Source organism: Biomphalaria glabrata, chromosome 1 (genome assembly GCF_947242115.1).
Source record: "Biomphalaria glabrata chromosome 1, xgBioGlab47.1, whole genome shotgun sequence".
In the NCBI taxonomy this organism is placed as follows: domain Eukaryota; kingdom Metazoa; phylum Mollusca; class Gastropoda; family Planorbidae; genus Biomphalaria; species Biomphalaria glabrata.
In genome coordinates, this window is record NC_074711.1 from 61,922,674 (window position 1) to 61,948,733 (window position 26,060).

The following is a 26,060-nucleotide window of genomic DNA, read 5'->3' on the forward strand; positions in this document are numbered from 1 at the left end:
TCTCTCAGCGCCGGCTTTACAAAGTAAGCATCGATTTCAATGTCTTCAAGTGCCCACAAAAAATACGCATTACATTTATTCATCTTGATATTCACGAAATATAATTTAAATAATACTTAGCTCTTTTTCTGCGCCCTTGCAACCTTTACAAGTCTTCAGAACATTTATTTTAAACGTAAGAATATTGTTGTATTTTCCAGAGCTGGTAGAATCAAAAATCCCGTGACTTTGTTTGAGTTGAATGTTTTGATGACAACCATTGTGACGAAAGCGCAAATCACCCCGCCAGAGTTTGTCGAGATTAAACAATAACTGAGAAAGCAATGTCGTAGTATTCTGTCTTTATTTAGATGTTCAGATAGTAGCAACTTGTTGTGAACCCTTCAGCATCAAGTAGTTCAATTCGTTTGCGATACTAGAGTTTATTGTTAAATCTGACGCCGAAAAAAATAAAGAAAGAAGATACATTGATGTAGTTGTCCAATAATAAATATGGTAGTTGAACTTGTTTAGTTTTCTTAAATTTCTTTGAAATCTCTAAACATATAAGGCGTGTCTTCGAGTCAGAAGGTTATGGAAGAGTGCAGTATTTCACATGCCAGACCTCCCATCCAACACGGTAACTGACTGTGGCCCAATAAAGTTCTTTTTTTTCTTCCCTGCCTTCGGCGGTAACTACCGTTCTCAAATGTGTATCCTGCTGACATTGTATGAACTGTCCTGATGTATCTTTCTAAAGCCTTTTCTCACAAGTGTTATCCAATATGCCAGTCAAGGCAAACTGGCACTTGGTCTTTAATAGCAGATAATATTATAATAAAAGCACTCGCGAGTAGTTAAAACACCTGCACCAGATGGACACTATCACACTGTTAGTACTATGAAGCTTTCTTTTAGTTCTAAGTCCACAAGTCTTAATGATCATAACACATTGATTTATCTTTTTTTTAAACTTATACTATTTTCTCTGTTGCAGGTTTGGTTAGCTGTTGATGTCTGGTTGTGCACCGCTTCTATTCTTAACCTGTGCTGTATCAGCCTCGACCGCTTCCTTGCCATCACCAGGCCCATCAGATATCCAGGTCTGATGTCAGCGCGAAGAGCAAAGACACTCGTGGCAGGAGTCTGGCTTTTCTCCTTCCTAATATGCTGCCCTCCTCTCATTGGCTGGAGCGACACCAGTCAAAACCGACTGGACGAAGGCACGTCACAGTCCCCTCTAAATACAACACCTGCGGCAGCCACAACACCAGGAAGTAGATCGTACTGCGACAACTCATCCTTCGGCGCTAACCACACCCCTCCCTGCATGAGCGATTCGGACACATTCTACAAAACATGTGAGTTGACCAACTCCCAAGGTTACAGGATCTACGCTGCCCTCGGGTCATTCTTCATCCCCATGTTGGTCATGGTGTTCTTTTACTTGCAGATCTATCGAGCTGCCATGAAGACAATCTCAGCTTATGCTAAAGGCGAGCTGAAAACAAAATATTCCGTCAGAGAAAATGGTTCCAAGACAAGCTCCGTCACGCTTCGTATACATCGTGGTGGTCGAGGTTTGAGTACTTCTGGGAGTGTATACAGACAAGATAGTACTTACGGGGGGAGTTGCAGACATTCTAACGTCAATGAGGGAGGGGAGTGTTCGACGAATGGGAGAAGGTACGGCAGGCAGGAGAACGATGGTCATCTGTCCATCAGGAAATGTAGAAGTAGCGATATCAGCTTAGCCGCTCTGACTGGACATTCCTGTGAAGTGATAGACAACAGCAGCTCAAGACTCAGTCCAACGTCTGAAAGACTTCAAAGAAACAACAGGTCGTTCTGTTGGAAGGCGGAGAAGAAGAGGTCAGAAGGGAGTCAGATGTATCAAGCAGAGATCCACAATGGCCGAAGTCCACTTCCTCTTCGGTGCGCCAGTCGGTGTATATCTCTGGAATCCGACGAAAGCTCGTCTGGCGACTGTAAGATGAAAGTTAAAAAGTCCAGCGACAACTCACGAAATTCTCAATTCACGCACGCGCCACTCATGTCTACACTATCCTTACATACTGAGGACTCAGAGACAATCTACACCCGAGGTTCATCGAATTCGGAGTTTAAACCCCGCCGCTCACGCCTCTCCGCGCACAAGCCAGCCAACGCAATGAGGCTTCACATGCAGAAGTTTAACCGCGAGAAGAAAGCCGCCAAGACTTTGGCCATAATTGTGGGAGCTTTCATTATGTGCTGGCTACCATTTTTCACTATCTACCTGGTTGGTGCCTTCTGTGATGGCTGTATTTCTCCTATTGTATTCTCTTTCGCCTTTTGGCTTGGTTACTGTAACTCTGCCATGAACCCTTGTGTCTACGCTCTGTTCTCGAGAGATTTTCGGTTCGCCTTCAGAAAACTTTTAACCTGCAAGTGCAAAATTTGGAACGCGAATCGAAATTTTCGTCCCACGACCTCCGATGTGCCGGCCATTCAATTGCATTGCGCCACTCAGGACGACTTGAAGCATTCCTCCGATATAGGTGTGGACGGCCAGTGGAGATGATGTCCATGTGTTATATAGCCATAGACTTCATTCGAAATCTGTCATACATGGATTTAAGATTGCGCCAAAAATGGTAATGAATGGTAATTTCGTACAGAAGAATATTTTCTTAAGAAACCTGCGCTGGTGACGGACATAATTCTCCAAGCGTACATAATGTGATATTATCTTTTTATACGTACATTCATTGTTTGTTATGACAATTTACTGGGTGTACTTGTCATCAATATTAGCTAATAATAGCAGTCCGGCCTTAGATAATTGGAGGCACTAGGCGAAGTAAATACTATATCCTCAGATTAATGTTTCTCTTGGCTGCACAATACTTCTAATTTTTTGATTAAATAAACCTATATAAAATAATTGTTGATTTTACAATTTTAGCAAAGAATGTAGACAGATAGAAAATTATTATTATTTTCTTTTTGTAATGCATCAAAGTGTCGATGACTTAAGTCCTTTAATTACATGCATTACTTTCCTAACTTGCACATCTGGAATTAATTTGCCAACATGTGCTTCTGATTCTCTCACATTATGAAACACGCCTCTCTTAGGGTGCTCAACGTCTTGATAAAGGGGTCCAGGGGGAGCGGCGAGGTCTGGCATAATATTTTAAAGGGACAAAAATGTGTACATTTTTATTGTATTTATAAATCCATGCTTGACTATGAATCAAATAAAATGCTTTCATTACCAATGTTTCACAAAATTAAACTATTTGAAGTAAGAGACGTTGTTTCATCCTATAGGTTGGACCTTTCAACTGTACATCGATTTCACGAGAGTGGACTTGCTTTCTCCAGATCATGGGGGATGCCCCAACTGTTAACCAGACAAAGGGATACGTAAAGGTGAAGGTCTTACTGAACACGAAAAGGGTCTTACAACGCTCAATCCCATTACAGACGTACTGCGCTATTCGCTCTATGTCCCTCATAAATGGTCAGTGCTGCCTCCTTCTTTCTTTAGACTTAAGTTAACATTTGCCCGTCCCAGCCCTTTTTACCTGACCTTTTATTTTTAATATGCTCTTGATACTATGTGAAAAGTTCATTGCAAACCTTAGAAGAATGAATTTCTGAAACTCATAATGCAAGAAAATGATTGGGTTAGAGCCCCTGGCTATCTAAAGGTGAAACCTGCACTGTCTCCAATAGAATCTCCATAAATATGGTTTTCTAGTGTACAAAACCAATTACATTTTTAAAACCCCCCCCTGACCCAACTGTTGGAACTTAAGCGCTCCTCCTGGTATTGAGGGTCCCACTAGAAAAGTTTGAGAAACACTGGCCTTCAGATTTCGATGTTTCTAGTTATATCTTCTTGTTTTTAGCATCAGCTGTTTGATTTTGTTTTTCTTGATTTCAATGCGAGAATGTATAACATGTTTTTGAAAATAAATGAAACCTTTGAGAATGTATCCAGAGTTTCAAGTTGCTATGTAAGGTATATCATTTGAAAGTGTTGTTTTTGTCTCTTGCCAGTTTAACCAGTTGGAGATTTGTTATCCCCAATGTTAATGTTAATGGTAATCAGTTTTTGAAACCATAAAATGTAGTCACAGAAAAAGAAGAGAACACTTATTGGAGAAATGTGGGGGCCATATAATGGGACCATAAGAAAATTGTAAGAACATGAAAAGAGGAACACTGGGAGTTATTTAAAAAAAAAAAGTGAGATGATCAATGTCAAGGCTGTTAAATTGAAAGATCATTGTTGCCAACTCAACAACTTGCTCTTTATTTCTCTCTACTTTAGAACTACTAGTTAGTTGCCCGTATTTTGTGAAATAAGTTTTGAGTTGTACAAATGTAAAAGAGCGAGACTCTAACGCGTAGATTTTTTGTGCTACAAACGAAATGTGATTCTTCAGCGTTAAAAAGTGTTCTTCACTGATTGTTTATCTATAAAAATAAGTAAAGTAACCATCTTTGATGTGTTTTCATTTAGCAGCTCCTAATGCAAAACAGACTTATCCAAGTTACTGAGAGAGAAGGGTGAATCAAAACATTTTAATGCACCAAGGTATCAATTGATCTTAAACCGACTTTGTTTAGAACTTAGATCCCCTCCAAAGTTTTTTGATTTTGCTTTGCAGTGCGTACAAGGAATGTCTAATTATAAATGTGAAAATAATAATAATTAGGTTTGCCTCGAGTCCGAATATAATATACGACTGTGAACGTTTAAGATAAGAGAAATATTGTCCTATGTCGGAAACCAGGCCATTGAAATGTGTGCCATTTTTGAATAAATCCTAACGATTGATCGAATCGGTGTCAAATTTTTAAATGTTGGAGAAAATTTTGATTAGCAGACTATAGGACCAAGGGAAGTAAGTCTACGAGGTAATTTTGTCAAGAAATTATATAGTTATAAGTCCCAATGGCCTGCAAAACGCATACATTTGTGATTTAGATCATGCCAATTCTGTCCTAGTACTTTATTATATAACATCAACTTTGTTCCTAATAGCTACCATTGCCACCATGAAAGAAGAAATGTTTAGAACATAGGCTATACAGTTCACACAAGATCTTATGAACAGCAAAGAAATACAATAAATATTTTGTGATTTTATATATCACTATTACGTATATGAATACATATCAGTGAAGTTTTTGATACGGAAACTACCTTTACTCAAAGAGCAGGGTATGCCTTAGGCACACTCAACAGCCGCCCATGCCTTCAATTAGTAGGAGGACAAAGACAATTGTGAAACATGGATTAAATCTCGAGCAAGGCTGAAACTCTTTGGCTCTCAATGTCTGGTGGTCATGAATGTTGTTACTGGTCGTTGACTGGTAGCACCAAACTGCTGATAATAATAATAATAATCTTTATTATCCGTAAGGAAATTTGTCTTTCAATTTGTGCATTACACCAAACAAAAAACATTATAAATATAAGAAACCAAAATGTACATTCACACCAGACTCACTCATAATTTACATGTGACAAAGCTTATACCAGATTGTTCTTATTTAATGATTATTTTAGCTAATAAAACTTCAAATAAATTGAATAACTTCCTTTTGTGAACAAACTAAATAACACTTTATTTATAATATAAACGAAATTAACTTGTGATAAATAAAGATAGATGTAGTAGACTTTAGTAATAATATCTTTTAACAAAATCAAACTCATTACAATAACACAACCTTTCAGACTTTATCTGATTTTTTATTTCATTTGGGGCCTCCCTATTAGCATCAGCCAAGGCATCCAATTACCTAGGGCCGGCCCTGCTGAGAGACTAGTCAAAATTACGTTTTGGAAGATTATTGACAGATTAGGCAAAATACAGTTTTGGAAACGTATTTAAAGACTAGGCAAAATTTAGGAAACCTTTTGAGGGAGACTAGACAACAACAAAAATTGGAAACTTATTGAGAAAGTAGGCCAACTTACTGAGGTCATTCTTTATTCTTTTCAACAAAGTAGACTTCTTCTACTCATCTAGTAATATTGTAGAGCAACAGTTGATAGGCATTCTCTTTTTGTGTCTTAAACCAATACACTTTTTTAAAATCATTATCAAATTAAAAACTAAACATTTCATACGAAAATAACCCAGATAAAACAAATTTCAATCTAGAGGTTCGTGTGGGGTCTTTACTGAAATAGTTGTAGGTCTAGTACCATGAGCACATTCACTTGCCTGCATATCTTGATTAAATGAATTTACATAAAAGGGGGAACAAGCGATACATACCAATTCCCAGATACAACGTGTGCCTGCGGCGACTGGAATCCTTCCAATAGTGAACTTAATCTTTGGACTAATCTAGGTGTACATTCAAGTCTGATCATCGTCAAAATTAAATTTTAGAAGATATGGGTAGAAAATGGAGCCATCCTATTGTTATAAACCTGGTGGTGGCACAAATGGGGGTGAAAGAGTTGATACGGCGGAGAGATATTTGTACAGTCTTGTGTTACGTGCTGCCAATTGTACAGTATTGGCTGTTATTTATGGACATTAAATCTTTACGTTATTTTGGAGCCCTGAGTTGTCAAGTTCTTTAAGTTGGTGGTCTATGGTGCAGTTAGCAGAGAGCCTGGATAGTGAGATTCGTAACAATTTTTATTTTTTACTATTTCTTGTAAAGTATCAAATTAAAAAGACAATAATAGTGTTGGTTTATAATAGGAGATATTTTCTAGGGGGAGGGGAGAGCATACTATTCGGAAGATTTATACATAAAATATTTAAAGAAAAAAAATGTGAACATAAAAGTTTTCGAATCGTTTAGGGTTAGGGTTAAAGTTTCTATTTTCTGATGGTGGCCTAGAAGTGTCGAATGCTTTTCGGACTGTCATTGTGATGGCACCGAGCTCAAAACCCCTGTCGTTTGGGCTTGGACAGAATGCATCTTTCTTCATAAAACAGAAACACCCAAACACCGAGTGAAATCAAATATGAAAATATAAATCTAAGTGGACAATAAAATTAAAGTCAACAGTGCTTCGCAAATAAAACAATTTTAAACAAGGTTACGAAAGACAGTTTGTGTGGAAACACAAACTCAAAACCCCCGAAGTGGTCCACCCAGACAGGCTTCAATATTTTCAGAAAGAACATCCGAATGAAATTAAATCAAAGACAAATGAGAGAAAAGAATGGAGAAAGAAGGTTAACAGATCTTGTGTAGTGCCCCAACGGTCCAGCAGATCAAAAGATAGGTGTAAAGTTAGATGTGAGCCTGGCCTAACTAGTTCCCTTTGAGACCTTGTGGTCTATAGGGCAGATGATGTAAAGTTCATCTGTTTTTGTGGCCTACGGTTAACGAGGGTGTCATGTAGCCAGCACAACGACCAACCGCCCTTTACTTTTCCCCAACTAATGTCAGGTACCCATTAGAGCTGGGTGGACTCAGAGGCGCCCAAAGATTCGAAAGTTGAAAATCCCAGTCTTCACCAGGTTCAGAAGCCAAGCGCTTTACCGCTCAGCCACTGCGCCTTCCCTGGCCTAACTGATGATCTAATTGTTTTGAAAAAGCTCAATCTTTTATTCTAGACCAGTGGTGCCCAACCTTATACAGCCTGCGGGCCATTTTAATTTCCGACACTCGTGTCGCGGGCCACATTAACGAAAGATAAAAAAAAAAAAAAGAAATAGAGACTAAAACATTTTAAATAGTTTTATCACAATCCCATGTATGCTTGTAGATCTACTTACAACCATAAGTCAATATGTAACAAGGGTTTCAGGCGTCTTGTAACTGAAAGTTTTTCCACTAAATTAAGTTCTTGTAAACATTGTACCCAGCAATTGTTTTCGCATATGTGCAAAGTTTATGAGGACAACAATGCGTAGAAATCTATTGTCTATATTGCTCGAAATTTCTCAAGCAGGGAAGTCTGGCTTTGTAAGTCAATCAGTTCCATTTGGTGTCACTCCTCAGCGGCAATAGAAATGATTTCGAAATCTGCTGCTCTGTCATTTAGTTTTGAATTTGGATTTTCACTATCTTACACTCATTTTGCAATTTTTATGTCAGAAAAGCTGAAAGCTACAACTGTTGTTTTTTTCTGGACGACTTTATTCCATCTCTGTCAGCAATCACTTTTTTTATGCTTCATTTCTCCTCTTAAAATGTGATCAACTCTGTAGCCTCTGTTACAGCCGACTCATTTCTTGATTTCTTGATAAATATTTTCGCCAATCGCTAAACTCTACTCAACTTTTGACGAAACTTTCCGATTTATTCTTTGCGGCTCAAGACAACAATGCCTCAATATTTTTGTAATGGTTTGTTTTAGAATGCATTTTATGTTATTTTACTTAAAAACATAAATGTACAGATCACACATATTGACTTATTATGTTCCACAAAAAAAAAGATCTGTTCACTTTTTCTGAAAGTTTCAACTTCCAATTTTGTTTCTTCAACCATCCCATTACAATAACGAACAAATGTGACATGGAACGTCACCAATCATGTTGGTGTCAGAAGAATACGAATCAAAATGATGTAGAAAGGATGCGTTGTGTTATACACATGAGTTGTCAAGGAAACGGCTAGCTCAAGAACAAAATAATCACGTGACTACTACAAGTCGAAAACTGAGAATGAAATCCATCAAAGAAAAAGTGAATCCTAAATCCTAACATAGAAAATACATTTTTCAACCTTTTTAATTTTTTTCTATTTCCTATCTTTTTGTGCCGATGTTTTGGCGGGCCGGTCTGAACTACGTCGCGGCCGTAGTTTGGGCATCACTGTTCTAGACGGCTTTAAATGTTACATCTCAAAAAAAATTAAAAAATGTAGTTTACAAGATTACTATTCGTTTTAAATTAGGTCTAAATTATGATGCATACTAATTAGCTTTTTCTCTTTAAAAAACTGCTTGCATAACTGATTTTAAAAATTAGATTTTTCGCTTTCAGAAAAAAAAAGTAGCCGTAGCATCAGAAGTTTGTATGGTCTAAAATATTGTGATGTCGGATTTTCAATATCTTTTCTAGTTTACGAGATCTAAACGGGACAGACGGACAGACATTTCGCACAAAACTAATAGCGTCTTTTCCCCTTTCAGCGGCCGCTAAAAAAGGCGAAATATAAATTAATTTAAAAAAAACAAAGCTTATCTAAGGGGAAGAACCCCACATTTAACAACTATATATTTTAATAATGTAGAAGTCTTTTTCTTTTATCAAAGAAAATAATTAATAACCAATAATTATTTGACTATTTAGTTTACTTTTTAAATTGTTTCATGCTTCATTTCAATAATTGTTTAAAGTTTCAACTTGTCCTAGAATGGGCGTGGGAGAGATAACGTAAACAATTACAAAACACTACATATTTAGCCGTAGATCTAAATACTGAAGGATTAATTTCCTCTGTCGGTATCAAACAAAATTATTAATTACCAGTAACTAATTGAGGAATTGTTTTTGTTTAATTGATTCATGTATTCACCAATGAAAACGTGTGCAAAGTTTCAACTTCATCCAAGAATGGATGAGGAAGAAATAACGTGTTCAAACTTTTAATAGACAGACAGACAGACAGACAGAATGATTTGATGCAAGCTTTATAAAAAGGCTATAAGCTTTAGAATCATTAAGCTTTTTAGAATTAAACATGTCAAGAGTATCTAGTGTAAAGAAGCAGATAATATCTTATATAAAACGTATATATTGCTATAAAACCGTGGTTTGCTTATGTTTCTTAACAATTTCTGTTTTGTGTCTAGATATTTTTTTGGGTTAAATTTGAGATGTTCATAAAATGGAGGCAGATCCATAAATAGCAAGGATATTGGAGTGTCCGGTGTACAGACTACAGACGTGTTGATAACTATACATTTTTAAAACCACGTAACAATTGTATTGCAGCACCATAGAATCAAATAACAAAATTAAATGTGTAAACAAAGAACAGATTACTGTGAATAACTTTCAGTATGTAAATCTCCTGACATTGTGATTCACAATACGTACGTAGAAGTAAGAGGAATATTCTGTCACTTCTACTGAACCTGTTTCCTTTAGCCCAATGTTTGTGTCCAAGACATCACTTTATTTCAATGCATTTTTTTTTCGAGTGAGCAATTTTATGTCGCTGGCATAGCCGTGAGTAATTCGAGAAAGTTCCGTCCCTTTAAGACGTCCCTGGCCAGGCATGCAAAAATGGACGGAAATCTTGACAATGTTGGCAAAACCTTTTCTTAGCATTTTTATTTGATATTGAAGCGATCCCCATCCCCGATTTAAGTTGAAATACGCCCCTGTAACATGTGGACATTGGGAATTGGATAAAAAGAAAAAAGGAGAATTTTAAACGTGTTTTTCTTTCAAAGGCGTGATCTTTGATTGGTTCATTTTTTTTATAGATAAAAATAAAGGCAAGTTTGTGTGTGTGTGTGAGTGTGTCTGTTGTTATTTTGTTTTCCGATAAGTTATCCAGGTTCCTAGAGCTACGTGGATCAATCTATAGCGTGTTTAAGATTTGTAAGCTCTTGAAATCTCGTGAAATCTAAAAGATAAACTGCACATCTTTTTAATGCTTTTTTTTCGAGGCTTTTTTAAATCAAGAGGAAATAGCACAAAGAGTTTTACAGCTTAAGGTGTTTTTTTTTTCTTATTGATAAAATAGACTCATAGGATGTGATGCCTGCTGTAGACTTTTAAAAGCCTTGAAATAAAGTATTTAATAGGAAGTTGAAATGAAAATGTCTCAACTGATCGTTTTATGTGAAGTTGATTTAAAATGACAGTAAGCTAAACTTCACTTACTCTCTACTTCATCTCAATGCACTAATAGAGAGGGAGTGCCGCCGATATGCCAGCAAATATTATTTCTCCCTTGCACGAAGGAGCGTCAAAAAGATATTAGTCCACTCCAAGGAGATGTCCCAACCATTATTGTATGCTCCCCCCCTCTCTCTATCTCTCTCTCTCTCTCATTCTCCTATCTCTGCTTTCTCTCAAATTGTTGGTAGGTTGTTGTTTTTTAGCGCTATTAGTTTTGTGTGAAATGTCTGTCCGTCTGTCCCGTTTAGATCTCGTAAACTAGAAAAGATAGGGAAAATCCGACATCACAATATTTTAGAGAATTCAAAGTTAATATGCATTATAAGTTACACTTAATTTAAAACGAATAGTAATCTTCTAAACTGTATTTTCTTGAACTTTTTCGTTTTTTTTTTTTTTTTTTTTTTTTAGAATTCGATTAAGAGATTGAGCCTTTTCAAAAAATTACATCAATATAAGATTTCCGTTAGGCCAAGGGAGGCCCGGTATCTGAGCGGTAAAGCGCTTGGCTTGCGAACCGGGGTTCCCGGGTTCGAACACTGGGATTTTCAACTTCGGAATCCTTGGGCGCCTCTGAGTCCAAGCAATTACATCCGGGGTTCCCGGGTTCGAACACTGGGATTTTAAACTTCGGAATCCTTGGGCGCCTTTGAGTCCAAACAATTACATCAATTATAAGATTTCCGTTAGGCCAGGGGAGGCGCGGTAGCTGAGCGGTAAAGCGCTTGGCTTCCGAACCGGGGTTCCCTGGTTCGAACACTGGGATTTTCAACTTCGGAATCCTTGGGCGCCTCTGAGTCCACCCAGCTCTAATGGGTACCTGACATTAGTTGGGGAAAAGTAAAGGCGGTTGGTCGTTGTGCTGGCTACATGACACCCTCGTTAACCGTAGGCCACAAAAACTGATGAACTTTACATCATGTGCCCTATAGACCACAAGGTCTGAAAGGGAAACTAGTTAGGCCAGGCTCACATCTAACTTTGCATTCACTTGCACCTATCCTTTGAACTGCTGGACCGTTGGGGCACTACACCTGAGATGAACTCCAATTGGTGACAAGGCAGGGAGACCTAGGTCTCCCGTAGTGCCCTGGTAAGGAACTCTGTTTGGCGTAGTGCCTCGTAGCTTCCATACAAATTTAGTAAACCACTAGATACGTCCTCCCGCAGCTCGCGGAGCTGCGGACACTCTTGCAAGACGTGCGCCACCGTCTCTTCTGATTCCCCGCAGTGTCGGCAACGGGCATCTAAATTTGGCCGGAACCGGGCGAAATACGCACCTATGGGGCAGTGTCCCGTACGCCACTGCGCTATTGTTGTTTGTTCCGACCTTTTTAGCCTCCACCACGGGTCCTCTCGATTTGGGCGGCGCAAGTGCTGCCAGACTCCCCTGGCAGTGTTGGAGTCATCCCAGGATTTCAACCACTTTTCATGTACCCACTCTCGTATTACTGTCGTAGCCTGTTGGAACGTACTTGGCGATTCGAAAGCGGGCACGGCCAGCGCTCCTTCTCGTGCTAGAGCATCAGCCACGGCATTGCCCCTCACGCCGCAGTGCGAGGGCACCCACTGCATAACGATGACAGCTCCAATAAGCAGGCGGATGTTATTTGCGGCCCCACAATGCCTCTTCCACCAATTTGGACTTTCCCCCGAAGCCAGCCATGGCTTGGAGGCAGGACTGGGAATCGATAACAATTACAACGGTAGTCGCAACGGTTATCTTTTCGAGCAGTTTTTGGAGCACGTGTTTTAGGGTATTCGTAATCGCCGTTAATTCAGCATCAAAGCTACATGCGGCGAGGCCGCATGTGCCTGACAGCTTTTCAGGGTCCAGGTCTGGGTAACAGATATAGGCCCCATACCCAGCTCTTACGGGGTCCATCATGACCGACCCGTCTGTGTAACAGTATATGGCATCGGCCGGGTAGGTCTTTAGTGTTTCCAATGCCATTTTTCGAAGTAGGTCCGGGTGTGTGTGTCTTTTTGTGGCCCCCTCCAACCCATGTATAGTGAAATTTATGGGAGGGATGGGCTGTCTCCTCCAGGGCGGGCACGTGCTTATCCGTCTAATTGGGACCCGGTCAGTGGAGAGGCCAGCTTGTGCACTCAAATTTGTAGCGCAGTGCATAAATGAGGTCCGTTTGATCCTATGTTTTTCTCTCCAATGACTGACTAAAGTGTGGGTCGGGAGCCCTGGTTCGCCCCTTTTGTAGCGATCCAGGGCAGTTAGCACGGCGCGCTCTCTCCTCAGGCTGAGAGGAGCCACGTTGGACATAATTTCTGCAGCGGAAGTTGGGCTCGTTCTATAGGTGCCGCAAATGAATCGGAGAGCCTGGGCCTGTACACGGTCGAGTGATTCGAGGGCTGTCTTGCTTGCGTACACCTGCACGGGCAGGCTGTACTCAATTTGGGACCTGACAGCCCCTGTATACAGTGTGCGGAGCGTGTCAGCTCGGGCGCCCCACTTGGTACTGGCTAGCTTTCTGAGTAACCCCAACTTCTCCGAGGCCTTTCGTTCAACATCCTGGATGTGCAAGTGCATTGAGAGCTTCCTATCTAGTGTGACTCCTAGATATTTTGGCGTGTTTTCACGTTGGAGTCGCAGTCCACCGAGTTGGAGCTCGAATGGGGCCCCAAGAATGTCGATTCCCAGGCTGAACAGGCTCCAGGTCGTTTTGGCAACGTTTATCTGAATCTGCCATTTTGAACAATACGAGGAGATGGTTTGGAGGTCGGCTTGTAATGCTGCCTGAAGTTGGTCAGCTTTCTTCCCGGTTGACCAGAGGACAATATCGTCAGCATATAGCAGTTTGCGACACCGGAGTGAGCTGGGCAAATCATTAAGATAGGCCATGAAAAGGATACATGAGAGGGCGGATCCCTGGGGTAACCCTCTTATAGGGGTGTTTTCCCCACTTAGAGAGTACTGGAACTGTGTTCGTGTTTTCCTCTCCGTTAGGAACTGTTTTATCTAGTTGTAGGTCCGCCCGCGTACGCCCATGGCTCTAAGTTTAAGATAGAGGCCTTGCTTCCACACCCGGTCATATGCCTGTTTTAGGTCAATAAAAACTGCGTATGTGCTCTCGGACCTCTGGAACCCGTCGGCCACCTCCTGCATGAAAATCGTGACCTGGTCGATCGGGCTCAAGCCTGCCCTAAAGCCAGCCTGCTCTGGCGCTAGGATACCGGCACTCTCAAAGCTCCACACGAGTCGCTCGCTGACCATCCGTTCTACTATCTTGCCGATAGTGGAGGTCAGGGATATGGGTCTGTAGGACTCCACGTTAGTCGCGTCTTTGCCCTTTTTTAGTATTGGAACAATGGTAGCACAGCGCCAGGCCCTGGGTAGTCTGGACTCTACCCAGGTCCGATTCGCAAACTCAAGGAGTTTGTCTTTCGCAATACCCCCGAGGTGTTTTACCATCTCAGGAGTAACCTTGTCTGGCCCCGGAGCCTTTCTGTTTTTACACTTAGCTATCGCTCTGTCCAGCTCAGCACGGCAGAAGGGCGCATTGCACGTGTCCAGGTCTTCCAACCCATCCGACTCCCTCTCGAGTCTCTTACGCTCCTTGTTGAGGGCTATAGACGTGGCAGACTTCTTTTCGGACTTGCTTATCGAAGCGAAATATTTGTTAAGCAAGTCGGCCATTTTTTGATCTTTTGCCACTCGATCCCCACTGGGTGACAATAATGGGGTGGCTGTACGCACCGAATCTTTGGCCTCAAGATTGCGAAGAAGACGCCAGGCTTTGGAAGTATCCCGAAGATCCAGCCCGGCACAGGCATCCCTCCAGTGGTCCGCCCGTACACGTTGGGCCACCTCGCTGGCCTTCCGGCATAATGCGTTAAACTCCCTGCGGCATTCGGGAGTCCCCTTTTTTTGTGCTCTGCGCCTCGCCCGTTTCCTGGCCCTGACTATTCGATCTAATTCTCGGGACCAGGCGGGTCTATGCCTTATGCCGGGATAGGTCCGCGGGATATGCTTCCTAGCCGCACCCAAAATCGCTGCAGTGATTTCGCCGTATTTTGTGTCGACTGTCCCTTCCTCCATCGCGATACTCGACAGGGCGGAGTCGACAGCCGCCCCGTATGCTGGCCAGTCAGCCTTAGTGTAGCTCCATTTCTTGGGCCGTTTAGTGGCTACACCCCTGGCCTCTGAGAGGGCAATAGTAATTTCTATGGGTTTATGATCGCTTCCGACATCCTCAAGCACTTTAATTGTGGTTTTCCCCTCTAGATCAGCAGAGATTAGTGTTAAATCAGGTCTCGAGAGAGACCCGTTGCCAGTGTGTAGGAGAGTTGGCGGGCTATGTTTATTCTGCAAGCAGAATAGGTTTGTAGTGTTTAGGATTTCATGGACTTTTTGGCCCGAGGAGTCGGTTGCGTCATAGCCCCATGCAGGAGATTTCGCATTTAAGTCCCCAGCTAGTAGAGTTTTAGTTAAGATGTTCTTATTGCCGAGGTTAATGGCAAGTTCATGTTTAGGCGGGTTATAACAGTTGATTACCGTGAGTTTTCTTCCAGCTATGAAAATATCTAGCGAGATGGCGTCGGTACGCCCGCTTTGAGGGCTAGGATTTTGAGAAACTGTCATGCCGTTCCTTACATATGTGATTGCTCCACGGCACTCATCGCATTTACATTTATAAGCCGTATAGCCACTAATGTGGCTACTTCGTTTCTTGCCTACAAGAGTCTCCTGCAATAGTGCGATATCTATTGCCCTCTCATGGAGGAGTTTCGTGAGCTCAAGTATCTTAGGTACTAGACCACAGATATTGAGCTGAAGTACTTTTATCTGGCTAAATCTATCGCTCCCTAAGGTTTTAGGACTGGTAGCGACAGACCGTTGTAATGGTTGGTGATTTGGAGGACCGATGGTCCTCGCTTCGTTGGTCGTGTTTAGTTGGGCCTTTTGGGTGGTAATGGTTGGTTGGGCCTGGTGCGGGACATGATCACCAGGTTGGTGTGGTTGGCTAGCCACACCTTGGCTACCGTTCTTCCGAGGGAAGAACGAATGCAGTGTAGCCTGGGAAGAGGGCTTTGTCCTGGAAAGGGGAACCTTCGCTGATTTTTCGTGGTTCGACAGGTTCCGCCGGATCGGAACCACGGGGCGAGTAGTAGAGGATTTTTCGTTGTCGGGCCTGCCGCCCGCTACCCGCGCGACGGAGCCTGTTTGGGTCTGCTCGTACCCGGGTTTTCTGGTTTGACGTGTATTATTCATGTTTGTATAGAAGTCGAAGACCGTTGGCGGCCTTAGTTATTGCCGATTAGAAAGTAGTGTATACAGGGCCTGCAAGAGGGTCCGAAATCTTTGGGTGCGGGAAGTCCGCACCACTGGTCACCACCTCCGTATGGCAAGAGCTCACCTACAGGAGGAGTGGTTGTGTAAGGATTGTTCGATATCCCCAGTATCGAAACTGCTTATTGGGAAGCGCGTTCCTCTACTACCTCACAGGGGACGGGCTAGATAGAGCCTAGCTCGTGGACGCCGACCAGTCCGCCCGACGCAGCCCGCTAAGGCCGCGCCAGTCAGTCCAGTCTTTGCCCAATGGGAGACCCGCGAATCAGCCGAGTCCCAGGAGAACCCGACCAACCCTCGAGTTGGTGTCCAGCGCTATCCGCTTTTCGGAGATCCCGTTAGGTCTCTTACTCACCGTTGCCCCGGGGCCCCACAGGGGGGGGCTGGACATAACCCCTTTGAGTTCCTTTTACACTTGCCGGCTGCTCATTCATCAGCGGCAAGCAACCAGTACCCTTGGCCACTCCCAAAGAGCGGAGTGTTCACGCGGCGACCACGATGAGGTGGTACTGGAACGCCGCGGGGGCACTACACAAGTTCTGTCAACTTTCTTTCTCCATTCTTATCTCTCATTTGTCTTTGATATAATTTAATTCGGATGTTCTTTCTGAAAATATTGAAGCCTGCCTGGGTGGACCACTTCGGGGGCCGTTTTTGAGTTTGTGTTTCGACACAAACTGTCTTTGTAACCTTGTTACTTTGTGCAGTTAAACCGATGTAACCGATGTATTACTTGAATAAAACTTTTATTTATAAATATATAGATGTATAGATAGATTCAGCTTAAAACGACATATATTGGTAACATAAATAGGTTGATAATTAAAACAACATTGAATTCACTAGAAATACACCCTACTACCGTTTCAAGTCTCTGCTTAGTGTCCCTTAAACTATCACACCCGTGGCTTTTATTAACATGAATCATGGCCATCTCGTGATTTCATCACAAAACTCTTTAGCCTATACAACCAAAGGCATCAGCCCTTCTTTCTTCATGGTTACCTAGAAACAAGCACATACACTCCTTAATATCTATTTTAAATGTTATCAAACCAATATTTTCATTGAGCAGTTGTTTTGTTGTTTTTATAATTCCGGTATTTCTTCGGAAATGAAGATGGTTACATCCTAGACCAAAACCCAGCAAACGGCAAAGGGCTGGGGGTGAAAGCGGGCATGGTTTAAACCTCAGACCATCGAGATGACAGTCCTGAATGCATACCATATCATAAGCTCTAACCTAACCTCTGTGTCTAAGCCACTTATGTCACTATGACATCGTACTCAGGTATTTGCACTACGCCCTGTAGATATCTGAATAAGTCCAAGACATTAGTCAACATACTTTTACAGCGCGCACTTTGTCAGACTCCGAAACAACGTAGGCTGTTCATTTGTTTAATTGCTATGTCTGGTTTACAAGAGAAAGTGCACTGCTACACTGTACACTAAAACTAAGTTGACCTGTTTGTCTAATTAATACCTGAACCAGTCCAGTTTTGTTTCTAATAAGTCAAAACTTAACCTTTTGGTCACGGATTATTTTATAAAATTAAGAGAACATTGCTTTTGGCATTCTGTGTGTAGAATCATAGTAGAATGTTTTAACAAAAAAAAAACAATACAAAACCATAATATCTTATTTAGTAACTTTATTCAGTGTCTTTTTTTTCAAAATAAATATAAAATAACATTGTTTCAACAAATTGTGTACAATGAACATATTTCAACAAAATTGTACATATTCCAACAGGTAAAGAATTCTAGAAAGAATACAAAGTAGAAAAAGATTGAGCTTATATTCAGGCTATGACACTATGTTTGTGATTATATTTCTTGTTCCGATTCTAGAATACAATTCTACAAGATATATCGATTGTGATACACTATAGATGATACTAGCTTCGGTAACAATAACAGTAATTTTGGTGACCATTATGAAAACCAATAAGAACTGTGGAATGCTAGAAAATGCAAAGGGTGAAATGGAAATAATGCAGACTGCTACAGCGGCGTATTGACAAATTAAAATGCATAACAACAAATGTACAAACAAATATAAAAGAATCTTGAGAGTATGTGAGAACTGGCACTGTACACTAACAGATAGATAAAGAAAAAAATTATCTTTAGGGCGTGGTCTACTTGCTTTAACAAATAACATGTTTAATTTTGAATCTATCTGACTGGCTTGATATTAAGACTAAAAAAAAAATCTTATTGTCTGAGAAAGCCATCAAATGTTTTGACCAAATTATAACAGCCATTTTTTTTTGTCTCTTCTGAGTTAGTTCCTTTGCATGTACTCAAGAACCTAACGGTGTCCAGTGACTTTAGTATGCAAAAAAACGATTTTTAAATCAGATTTTAATTGAACGTATAACTAAATTGAATAAATATCTCAATTCAACTGGCCATCACTTTATGACATAGACACTTTCCTGCTCAATAATCTTTGATTGTCTACCTTAGAACAATTCATATCAGTTTGTAACACTGCTGGATGACATAATGCATGGAAAGTAACTCAACATTCTCGACTGTAACAGGCTGACAAACTACATAGAAGAGTGATCTCCTCTGAACTCGTTACCAGCCGTAAGGGTACTCGTTATACTCTCTGTTGTAACCGTTGCCGAAGAAGGGCATAGGAAATGGGACGAACATAGGCATCATGGGATAGCCGCCGTAGTCGTATTCCCGGTATTCTTTTCCATTCTTTTTATACTCTGGGAAAATGCAGAAAGGAAAAAAAGTTGTCAGTTCAATACCTACTAATAGCTATTTTTATCAACAGCTACAATAACCATTACATTAATCATAATTGTGTCAGTCTGAATGGTTGTTTTTTTTATGAATCTGTTCTGTTCCATACGCATGAGATATGACTATCACAAAATTAAACAAGTTATCAAAATAAAACATATTTTAATTTTTTTTTTTTTGTTAAAAGACAATACCTCCATTATTAAAGCTATAATATAACCAAAAAAAATGTAAAAAATAATTCAAACCCCCCCCCCCCCCGAAATGACTGATTTTTTGCTTTGATTTAGTTTATTTTAGTTGAGATTTTAATACTAAACCATCACTTGCCCCAGCACTGCTAAGATGGTTTTGAGTTTAAAACCCCTACCAGGGGGTTTTGAGTTTAAAACCCTTAACAGGGGGTTTTGAGTTTAAAACCCCTAACAGTGGGTTTTGAGTTTAAAACCCCCTACCAGGGGTTTTGAGTTTTAAACCCCCTACCAGGGGTTTTTGCAGTTAAATCCCCCTCTTTTATAAAACAAAACACACAAAAAATGCAAACGACAATCCCCAAAATCCAAGAGCACAGTTAAGAAAGATTTTGATTTTAAAACCCCCTCCAAAATTTACGATAGACCCCCTCTTCAATATGAAAAAAAAAGCAAATTATGCACTCAAAATGTTATGAGCGTAGCTAAATGGGTTTTGACTCAGTTTTAAGTTTAAACTCACCTCCAGTGGAGTTTGAAGCTAAAAAATACATCTTCAATAAAAAAAAATAAAAGCAAATTACACACTCTAAATGCTATGAGCGTTGCCAAAAGGGGTTTTGAGTTTATATCCCACTTCAGAAGGGTTTGATGCTAAAAAATACCTCTTCAATATAAAAAAAAGCAAATTACACACTAAAATTATTTGAGCGTAGCCAAGCCAATTGGGGGTTTTGAGTTTAAACTCCTTTCCTCCAGATGGTTTTGAGTTTAAAATCCCCCTACAGAGCGTTCTGATGTGGAAAACCTCTATCTTCAATATTACTCTAAAGCAAACTACAGTTACCAAATTCTATGATCGTAGCTAAATGGGGTTTTGAATTTAAAAAACAACAACAAAGTCCTGAGATTTTTTAGTTTAAAACCCCTAACAGATGATTTTGACGATAAAACGTCACTTTTCGATATAAAATCTAAAGCAAACTACAGTCACCTAATTCCAAGAGCGTATTCAAGAGAGATTACACATTTCTACCAGTGGCATGTCTCCATTAATAAAGTGCAGTGAATAGTCATCTGCCGAAATTGAAAAACACTAAATGTGGCTCAACAAAGATGGCTAAGACAGATTTTTGGAGTCAGTTATTGAGATCGGGTGCAAATCAAGGAAATCCTATGACGAACTGGGAGTCGACCCCTTACTAAGATTGTGACAGAGCGTCGCATGAGGTTTGCGGGACATGTTCTCCGACAAAATGAATTACGCATAATAAGAGTTGCGATGACATCCTAGTACAACTTGGCTCCACACATTCATGGAGGTCATCGGAGCAGGTGGGAAGAGGCTTTAAAAATTACCAGTGACAGATTTTTGTGAAAACAGCTTGACGGTAAATGCGCTGAACGGCGCGGCCTAAGTCAGTAAAAAAATAGCACATTAATTTTTGAAATAAAACTTTTTAATAGCAGGAAAATGCACTGTAGATACCTCAGAATATGCATTTTGTTGGCATTCAATGCCAGAAATAGTGCTTGGCGGCTCCCCCAGGCCCCCTTGCTGGCAATGGCGGGGAGTCAAAAATTTTTCCACTAACTACAGGAAGAACCTATTCTAGGGCACAATAAACGTGTTCCGAAAGAATGAAGTGTCAGAATGTAATAAAGACTATGAACACACACACACACATACATATATACAAATATTTTTTTATTCGCTAGGGGGGTCGGGGGGGGGCTAAAAAAATCCCCCCTAAACCCCCCCCCCCCCGAAAAAAAAAATCCTGGCTACGCCCATGTCTAGACCTATAGATCAGATTTAGAACTCTTTAGATCTACTTGTACAAAAATTATATGTAATCTTTATTGGATTTACCTAAAAATATAAGCAAAGCTTATAAACCTCAATGAAATTTAAGCAACTTTAAATTTACTTTTATCGCATAATTTCGGTACACAACGGCTGACTGCGATTTTTTTTTAATAATTCCAATGATAGGCCTTTCAATCTAGACTTAGAAGACGATGCGCAAAATTTTCCTGAACATTAATTTTTATATTCTTGAGTCAATGAAGCCTTACATTCGGAAATTCCCGAACGCGATAGTCCTTTCAAGAATGCGATAGTCCTTTCAAAACCGATGTTGGATCTAGACCTAGATTTAGTTTCTAGCCAAAGTTACATTTATTTTTATTTTTTACTTCAAAAAAATTGTCACTGCCAAATCAGAGTTATTCCCCATGCAGCCAACGAGCTAGTAATTCTTTTCTCAGCGATATACGTCAACTGTTAAACTTCTAGGAAAATCGTTAGAGCCGTTTTTGAGATCAGCTGTCCAGGTTCCTTAGAGGGGGAGGTTATATTTCACATAAGAAAAACATATTTCCGACCATAATCTAATTAAAAGTTAAATTATTATATATAGTGCGTCTTTTGTGATATAGCATGCTGCATGTGGTCATTTCGCTTTAGTAAATCTGTCATGATATAGCATGCTGAATGTGGTCATTTCGATTTAGTGGATCTGTCATGATATAGCATGCTGAATGTGGTCATTTCGATTTAGTGGATCTGTCATGATATAGCATGCTGAATGTGGTCATTTCGCTTTAGTAAATCTGTCATGATATAGCATGCTGAATGTGGTCATTTCGCTTTAGTAAATCTGTCATGATATAGCATGCTGAATGTGGTCATTTCGATTTAGTGGATCTGTCATGATATAGCATGCTGAATGTGGTCATTTCGCTTTAGTAAATCTGTCATGATATAGCATGCTGAATGTGGTCATTTCGATTTAGTGGATCTGTCATGATATAGCATGCTGCATGTGGTCATTTCGATTTAGTGGATCTGTCATGATATAGCATGCTGAATGTGGTCATTTCGATTTAGTGGATCTGTCATGATATAGCATGCTGAATGTGGTCATTTCGATTTAGTGGATCTGTCATGATATAGCATGCTGAATGTGGTCATTTCGATTTAGTGGATCTGTCATGATATAGCATGCTGAATGTGGTCATTTCGCTTTAGTGGATCTGTCATGATATAGCATGCTGAATGTGGTCATTTCGATTTAGTGGATCTGTCATGATATAGCATGCTGAATGTGGTCATTTCGATTTAGTGGATCTGTCATGATATAGCATGCTGAATGTGGTCATTTCGCTTTAGTGGATCTGTCATGATATAGCATGCTGAATGTGGTCATTTCGATTTAGTGGATCTGTCATGATATAGCATGCTGAATGTGGTCATTTCGATTTAGTGGATCTGTCATGATATAGCATGCTGAATGTGGTCATTTCGCTTTAGTGGATCTGTCATGATATAGCATGCTGAATGTGGTCATTTCGATTTAGTGGATCTGTCATGATATAGCATGCTGAATGTGGTCATTTCGATTTAGTGGATCTGTCATGATATAGCATGCTGAATGTGGTCATTTCGATTTAGTGGATCTGTCATGATATAGCATGCTGAATGTGGTCATTTCGCTTTTGTTGATCTGTCATGATATAGCATGCTGAATGTGGTCATTTCGATTTAGTGGATCTGTCATGATATAGCATGCTGAATGTGGTCATTTCGCTTTTGTTGATCTATGGAGGGTATTTCATGGAGATGGTTTCCGTGCTGCCTTTATGCGCTCAGGTGAACACAACTTAGCACTAGTCTGGATTCGAACTCGAGTGCCCTTAATAGGTAGCCAAAGGGTTTTTGCCACCCAGTCAGACCTCCCACTCTCACCTAACTTTACACCTAGTCTGTTCATACTGATACTCGTTGATAATTGTCAGAAATGCAATTTCCCTACTGATATGAATAACTCTATAGATATGAACTAGTTTAAGTGAGAGTAAATGGCATTGATTAATTATGTACAACATGGCTAAAAGCATCGCTTCTCTAACATTTATTTCTCCGACCCACTTCTTTTTTTTTTATAAGTTACAGACATTCTCTTTGAGTCTCTTGCATAACTGCAGGATTTCTTTGTAATTATAAAATGTTTACATGATCAAAGAAATGTTATTTCTCTAATCCCCAGTGGTTTTCCTATTGCGGCTACCTCATAGGAAGTATGGCTAGGCATCTCCACTTTGAAAAACCCTGCTCTCACTTGTTATATTTGTTATCGTATGTTGTACTTACCATAGGCTGAGATGATAAATAAACAGCAGAGCATCAATACAAGTAGAGACTGCAGTGAGCTAGCCATTGGAACTATTCTCTGGTCTGACTTGTGCTAACGGTCTGTAAATGTCTGTAGCTTTGACCTCTTGCTGGGGCTGCTTGAACCTAAATACAATCATCAATCAATTCAAATTCTTTCGCAAATACATTTTCATAGCAAAATGAAATGTTGTAATTTTAAATTCACGTACTAAAATTTGTAATAAATACTTCGATACGCTGTAGTTTGACCACTTTAAACCTTAAACATGATTCTTTAGATATAGATATATAGATTGTGTTCTCTTGTGATTAGATAGTTATAGATCATCATCTACATCTTCATTAAACTCTGTTTTCCGAGGGATTGAACAACTCAAAGTCTCTGTTTTAAAAGTCCTGGATTTAAAACACTGCGGCTGCAAATAAATCTCGTAAATTTTCATACAAGTCAAGAATACGACCCTGACCTGACCAATTCGAATTCGGCAAGTCCTGGACATATATAGAGAGCATCAGGTACATTTTTCTACGTTCCCAAAGGCGGTAAAGAGAGAGAGAGAGTGAAATAGAGAGAGGGAGAGTGAAATAGAGAGAGAGAGAGATAAAGAGAGAGATTGTAGATAATGACACTTCGACAGACAAGTCGGCCTTGCTGTATCACATATAAACTCGATTCAGCCTTCTAATAATAATTTAAAAATTGTATCAGTATCAATTACTTAATGTAAAACTTAATGTAAAACTTAATGTAAAACCAAATGTAAAACTGAATGTAAAACTCACTCTTGTGCTTACTCTTGTGTGCGGGGTCTCGGTATCCAAAGACAATGGTAAACTCGACTTATATATGAGTATTGTAATGTAACCCGAGTCACGTGGTCGCCTTGATTATATCCAGAAAGTGTGGCGTTGTCACTGACAGAACTAAAGCCTGCCCACTGTCTTATGGTTGTAACATTGGCGGTGGGGGGTGGAGGCATTGTATTCGGCAAACAAATTAAAAAATAGCCAACCAATTAAAAAAAAAGAATACTTAAAATAGCTACTTCTTTGGTTTTGCAAACTTTTAGAATTCGTTTGTTTCACTATCAAATTTTTCTACATTTTGTAGTTCTTAAAGTTTTTTTTCTTCTGCATTCTAATTTCTGAATTATGCAAGCAGTTTTTATGAGAATACGCCAATTTTAAAACAATATATAAAAGTAAAGAAGGCTATATTAAGAAAGGGAAGTAATTATTTTATATCTTATTAAACATTTAAACATAAACTTTTGTCCACTGTCAAAACAAGTAAAAAATATTTTTTAAAAAATATCAACTCCTCCTTGACGATGCAGACTTTGAAGACGGTGCGCAAAGTGTTTTTAAACGTCTTTTTAATTTATTTCATTCTTTAATTAAGACATCCGGGAATACCCGCTGACATTTGCCTGTTCAAGAAAAAGATTGTCTAGACTTCCAGGGCAAATTTAATCATTAGATTACCGTACTTCAAAAAATATAATGGTCAGACTAGAGTTTTCCATCTGTGGTCAATTAGCTAATAATTCTTTTCACAAAGATAAACATAAACAGTCAAATTTCTAGTTTTCAAGAACCATGTCCACCCAAGATTTTATTTTTTTGCTTCCAACTTTTTGTTTTTCCAATAAAGAGTTTTCAAGCTTGGTCGAGAAAAGTCCACCAGGACTCTATATGTTGGCATAGATTTCTCATCTCTTTGCATGCAGACAATCGACAAGAATGAACTCATGCACTTGGTATGAGTAATTGCAAACAATCCGGCTTTAAAATATTAAATTATCATTTTGTGTTGAGGGAGCATTGTAGTAAGTGGTGGATTTTAGTTCAAAACTCTTGATTTTCGTGCTAAAAAATGTTGAAACATGCCGTCTTTTTCCATTGCGAAACCATGCTGAAACCTGCATTTCAACTCTCTCTCTCATCGGGGGCCGCCTGAGTTTGTGTGATAATGCGGTACAAATTCGTTCATGAACGTGATGACGTCACTCTCAGTGACGTCGTCGTTTCCGCCATACAATTTCAGTGTGATTCTTGTTTGATAAAGTTCGGTATGTTTTAATTGGAACTGCACGGGTATCTATCCTGTGCTGTGTTTCAAACAGATATAATACTATTATCACAAACAAGATGTTTCTAATTAAGGTTCTTTGTACGTAGAAACATCCGTAGAGAGTCGCACGTCAAATTAACTCTTTTAACCCTAAAAAAAAAAGGAGGTTATCTCATTAAACCCCCTTCCCCTTGTTGTAAATAACTTGCATTAGGGCAAGCCTGAAATAGGCTTTAGGCTCGTGAAGATTGTCGACCCCTAGCTTCTCTCTCCCGCTCAACCAAGCTTCTGTCTCTTGCCATGTTGTAAAAGTACTTTTGAACACAATTACCATTTCAATGTGTTATGATGTAGCACTTAAAACAACACTTTCAATATTTTTAAAAAATGTATCTTGGTTTTTGGTTCTCAATGGATCTGTAATATAAATATTTAAATAAAGTTAAATACTCCTGTTATTCGATGAAAGGGACCCAAGTCTTATGGTGTGAGAAACACTGCCGCCGCTAATAGCTTTTGTTTACAGGTAGCAAAATTGTAAATTACCTTGAACTCCTCAACCTTTCATTCTGACCTAGTTATTACGACTTCTAGGACGTCTCTTATGTCAGCCTTCAGACAAGACTTACATAATACAACTGGTATGCGGTAGACGTACTGCCTTCAGACAAGACTTACATAATACAACTGGTATGCGGTAGACGTACTGCCTTTATGTCTT

General features: G+C 39.8%; 1 protein-coding gene and 1 long non-coding RNA gene across 2 annotated transcripts in view; one reads left to right on the forward strand and one right to left on the reverse strand.

Annotated features, from left to right (window-relative positions):
* LOC106065629 (octopamine receptor 1-like) overlaps positions 1-3,945 on the forward strand; it is a 104,144-nt gene extending 100,199 nt beyond the window's left edge. Inside the window, exon 3 of the mRNA XM_056006134.1 lies at positions 977-3,945. Coding sequence (XP_055862109.1) covers positions 977-2,542 — 1,566 coding nt within the window. The 3' untranslated portion in view covers positions 2,543-3,945. The remainder of the gene's footprint in view (positions 1-976) is intronic.
* A 13,820-nt stretch (positions 3,946-17,765) lies between these two features.
* Positions 17,766-24,195, reverse strand: LOC129922059 (uncharacterized). The gene is made up of 3 exons (XR_008774069.1): positions 24,049-24,195; positions 23,242-23,388; positions 17,766-18,857 (listed from the first exon to the last, which is right to left on the reverse strand). It is a non-coding gene; the product is annotated as an uncharacterized LOC129922059 (long non-coding RNA).
* Positions 24,196-26,060: the final 1,865 nt, after the last annotated feature.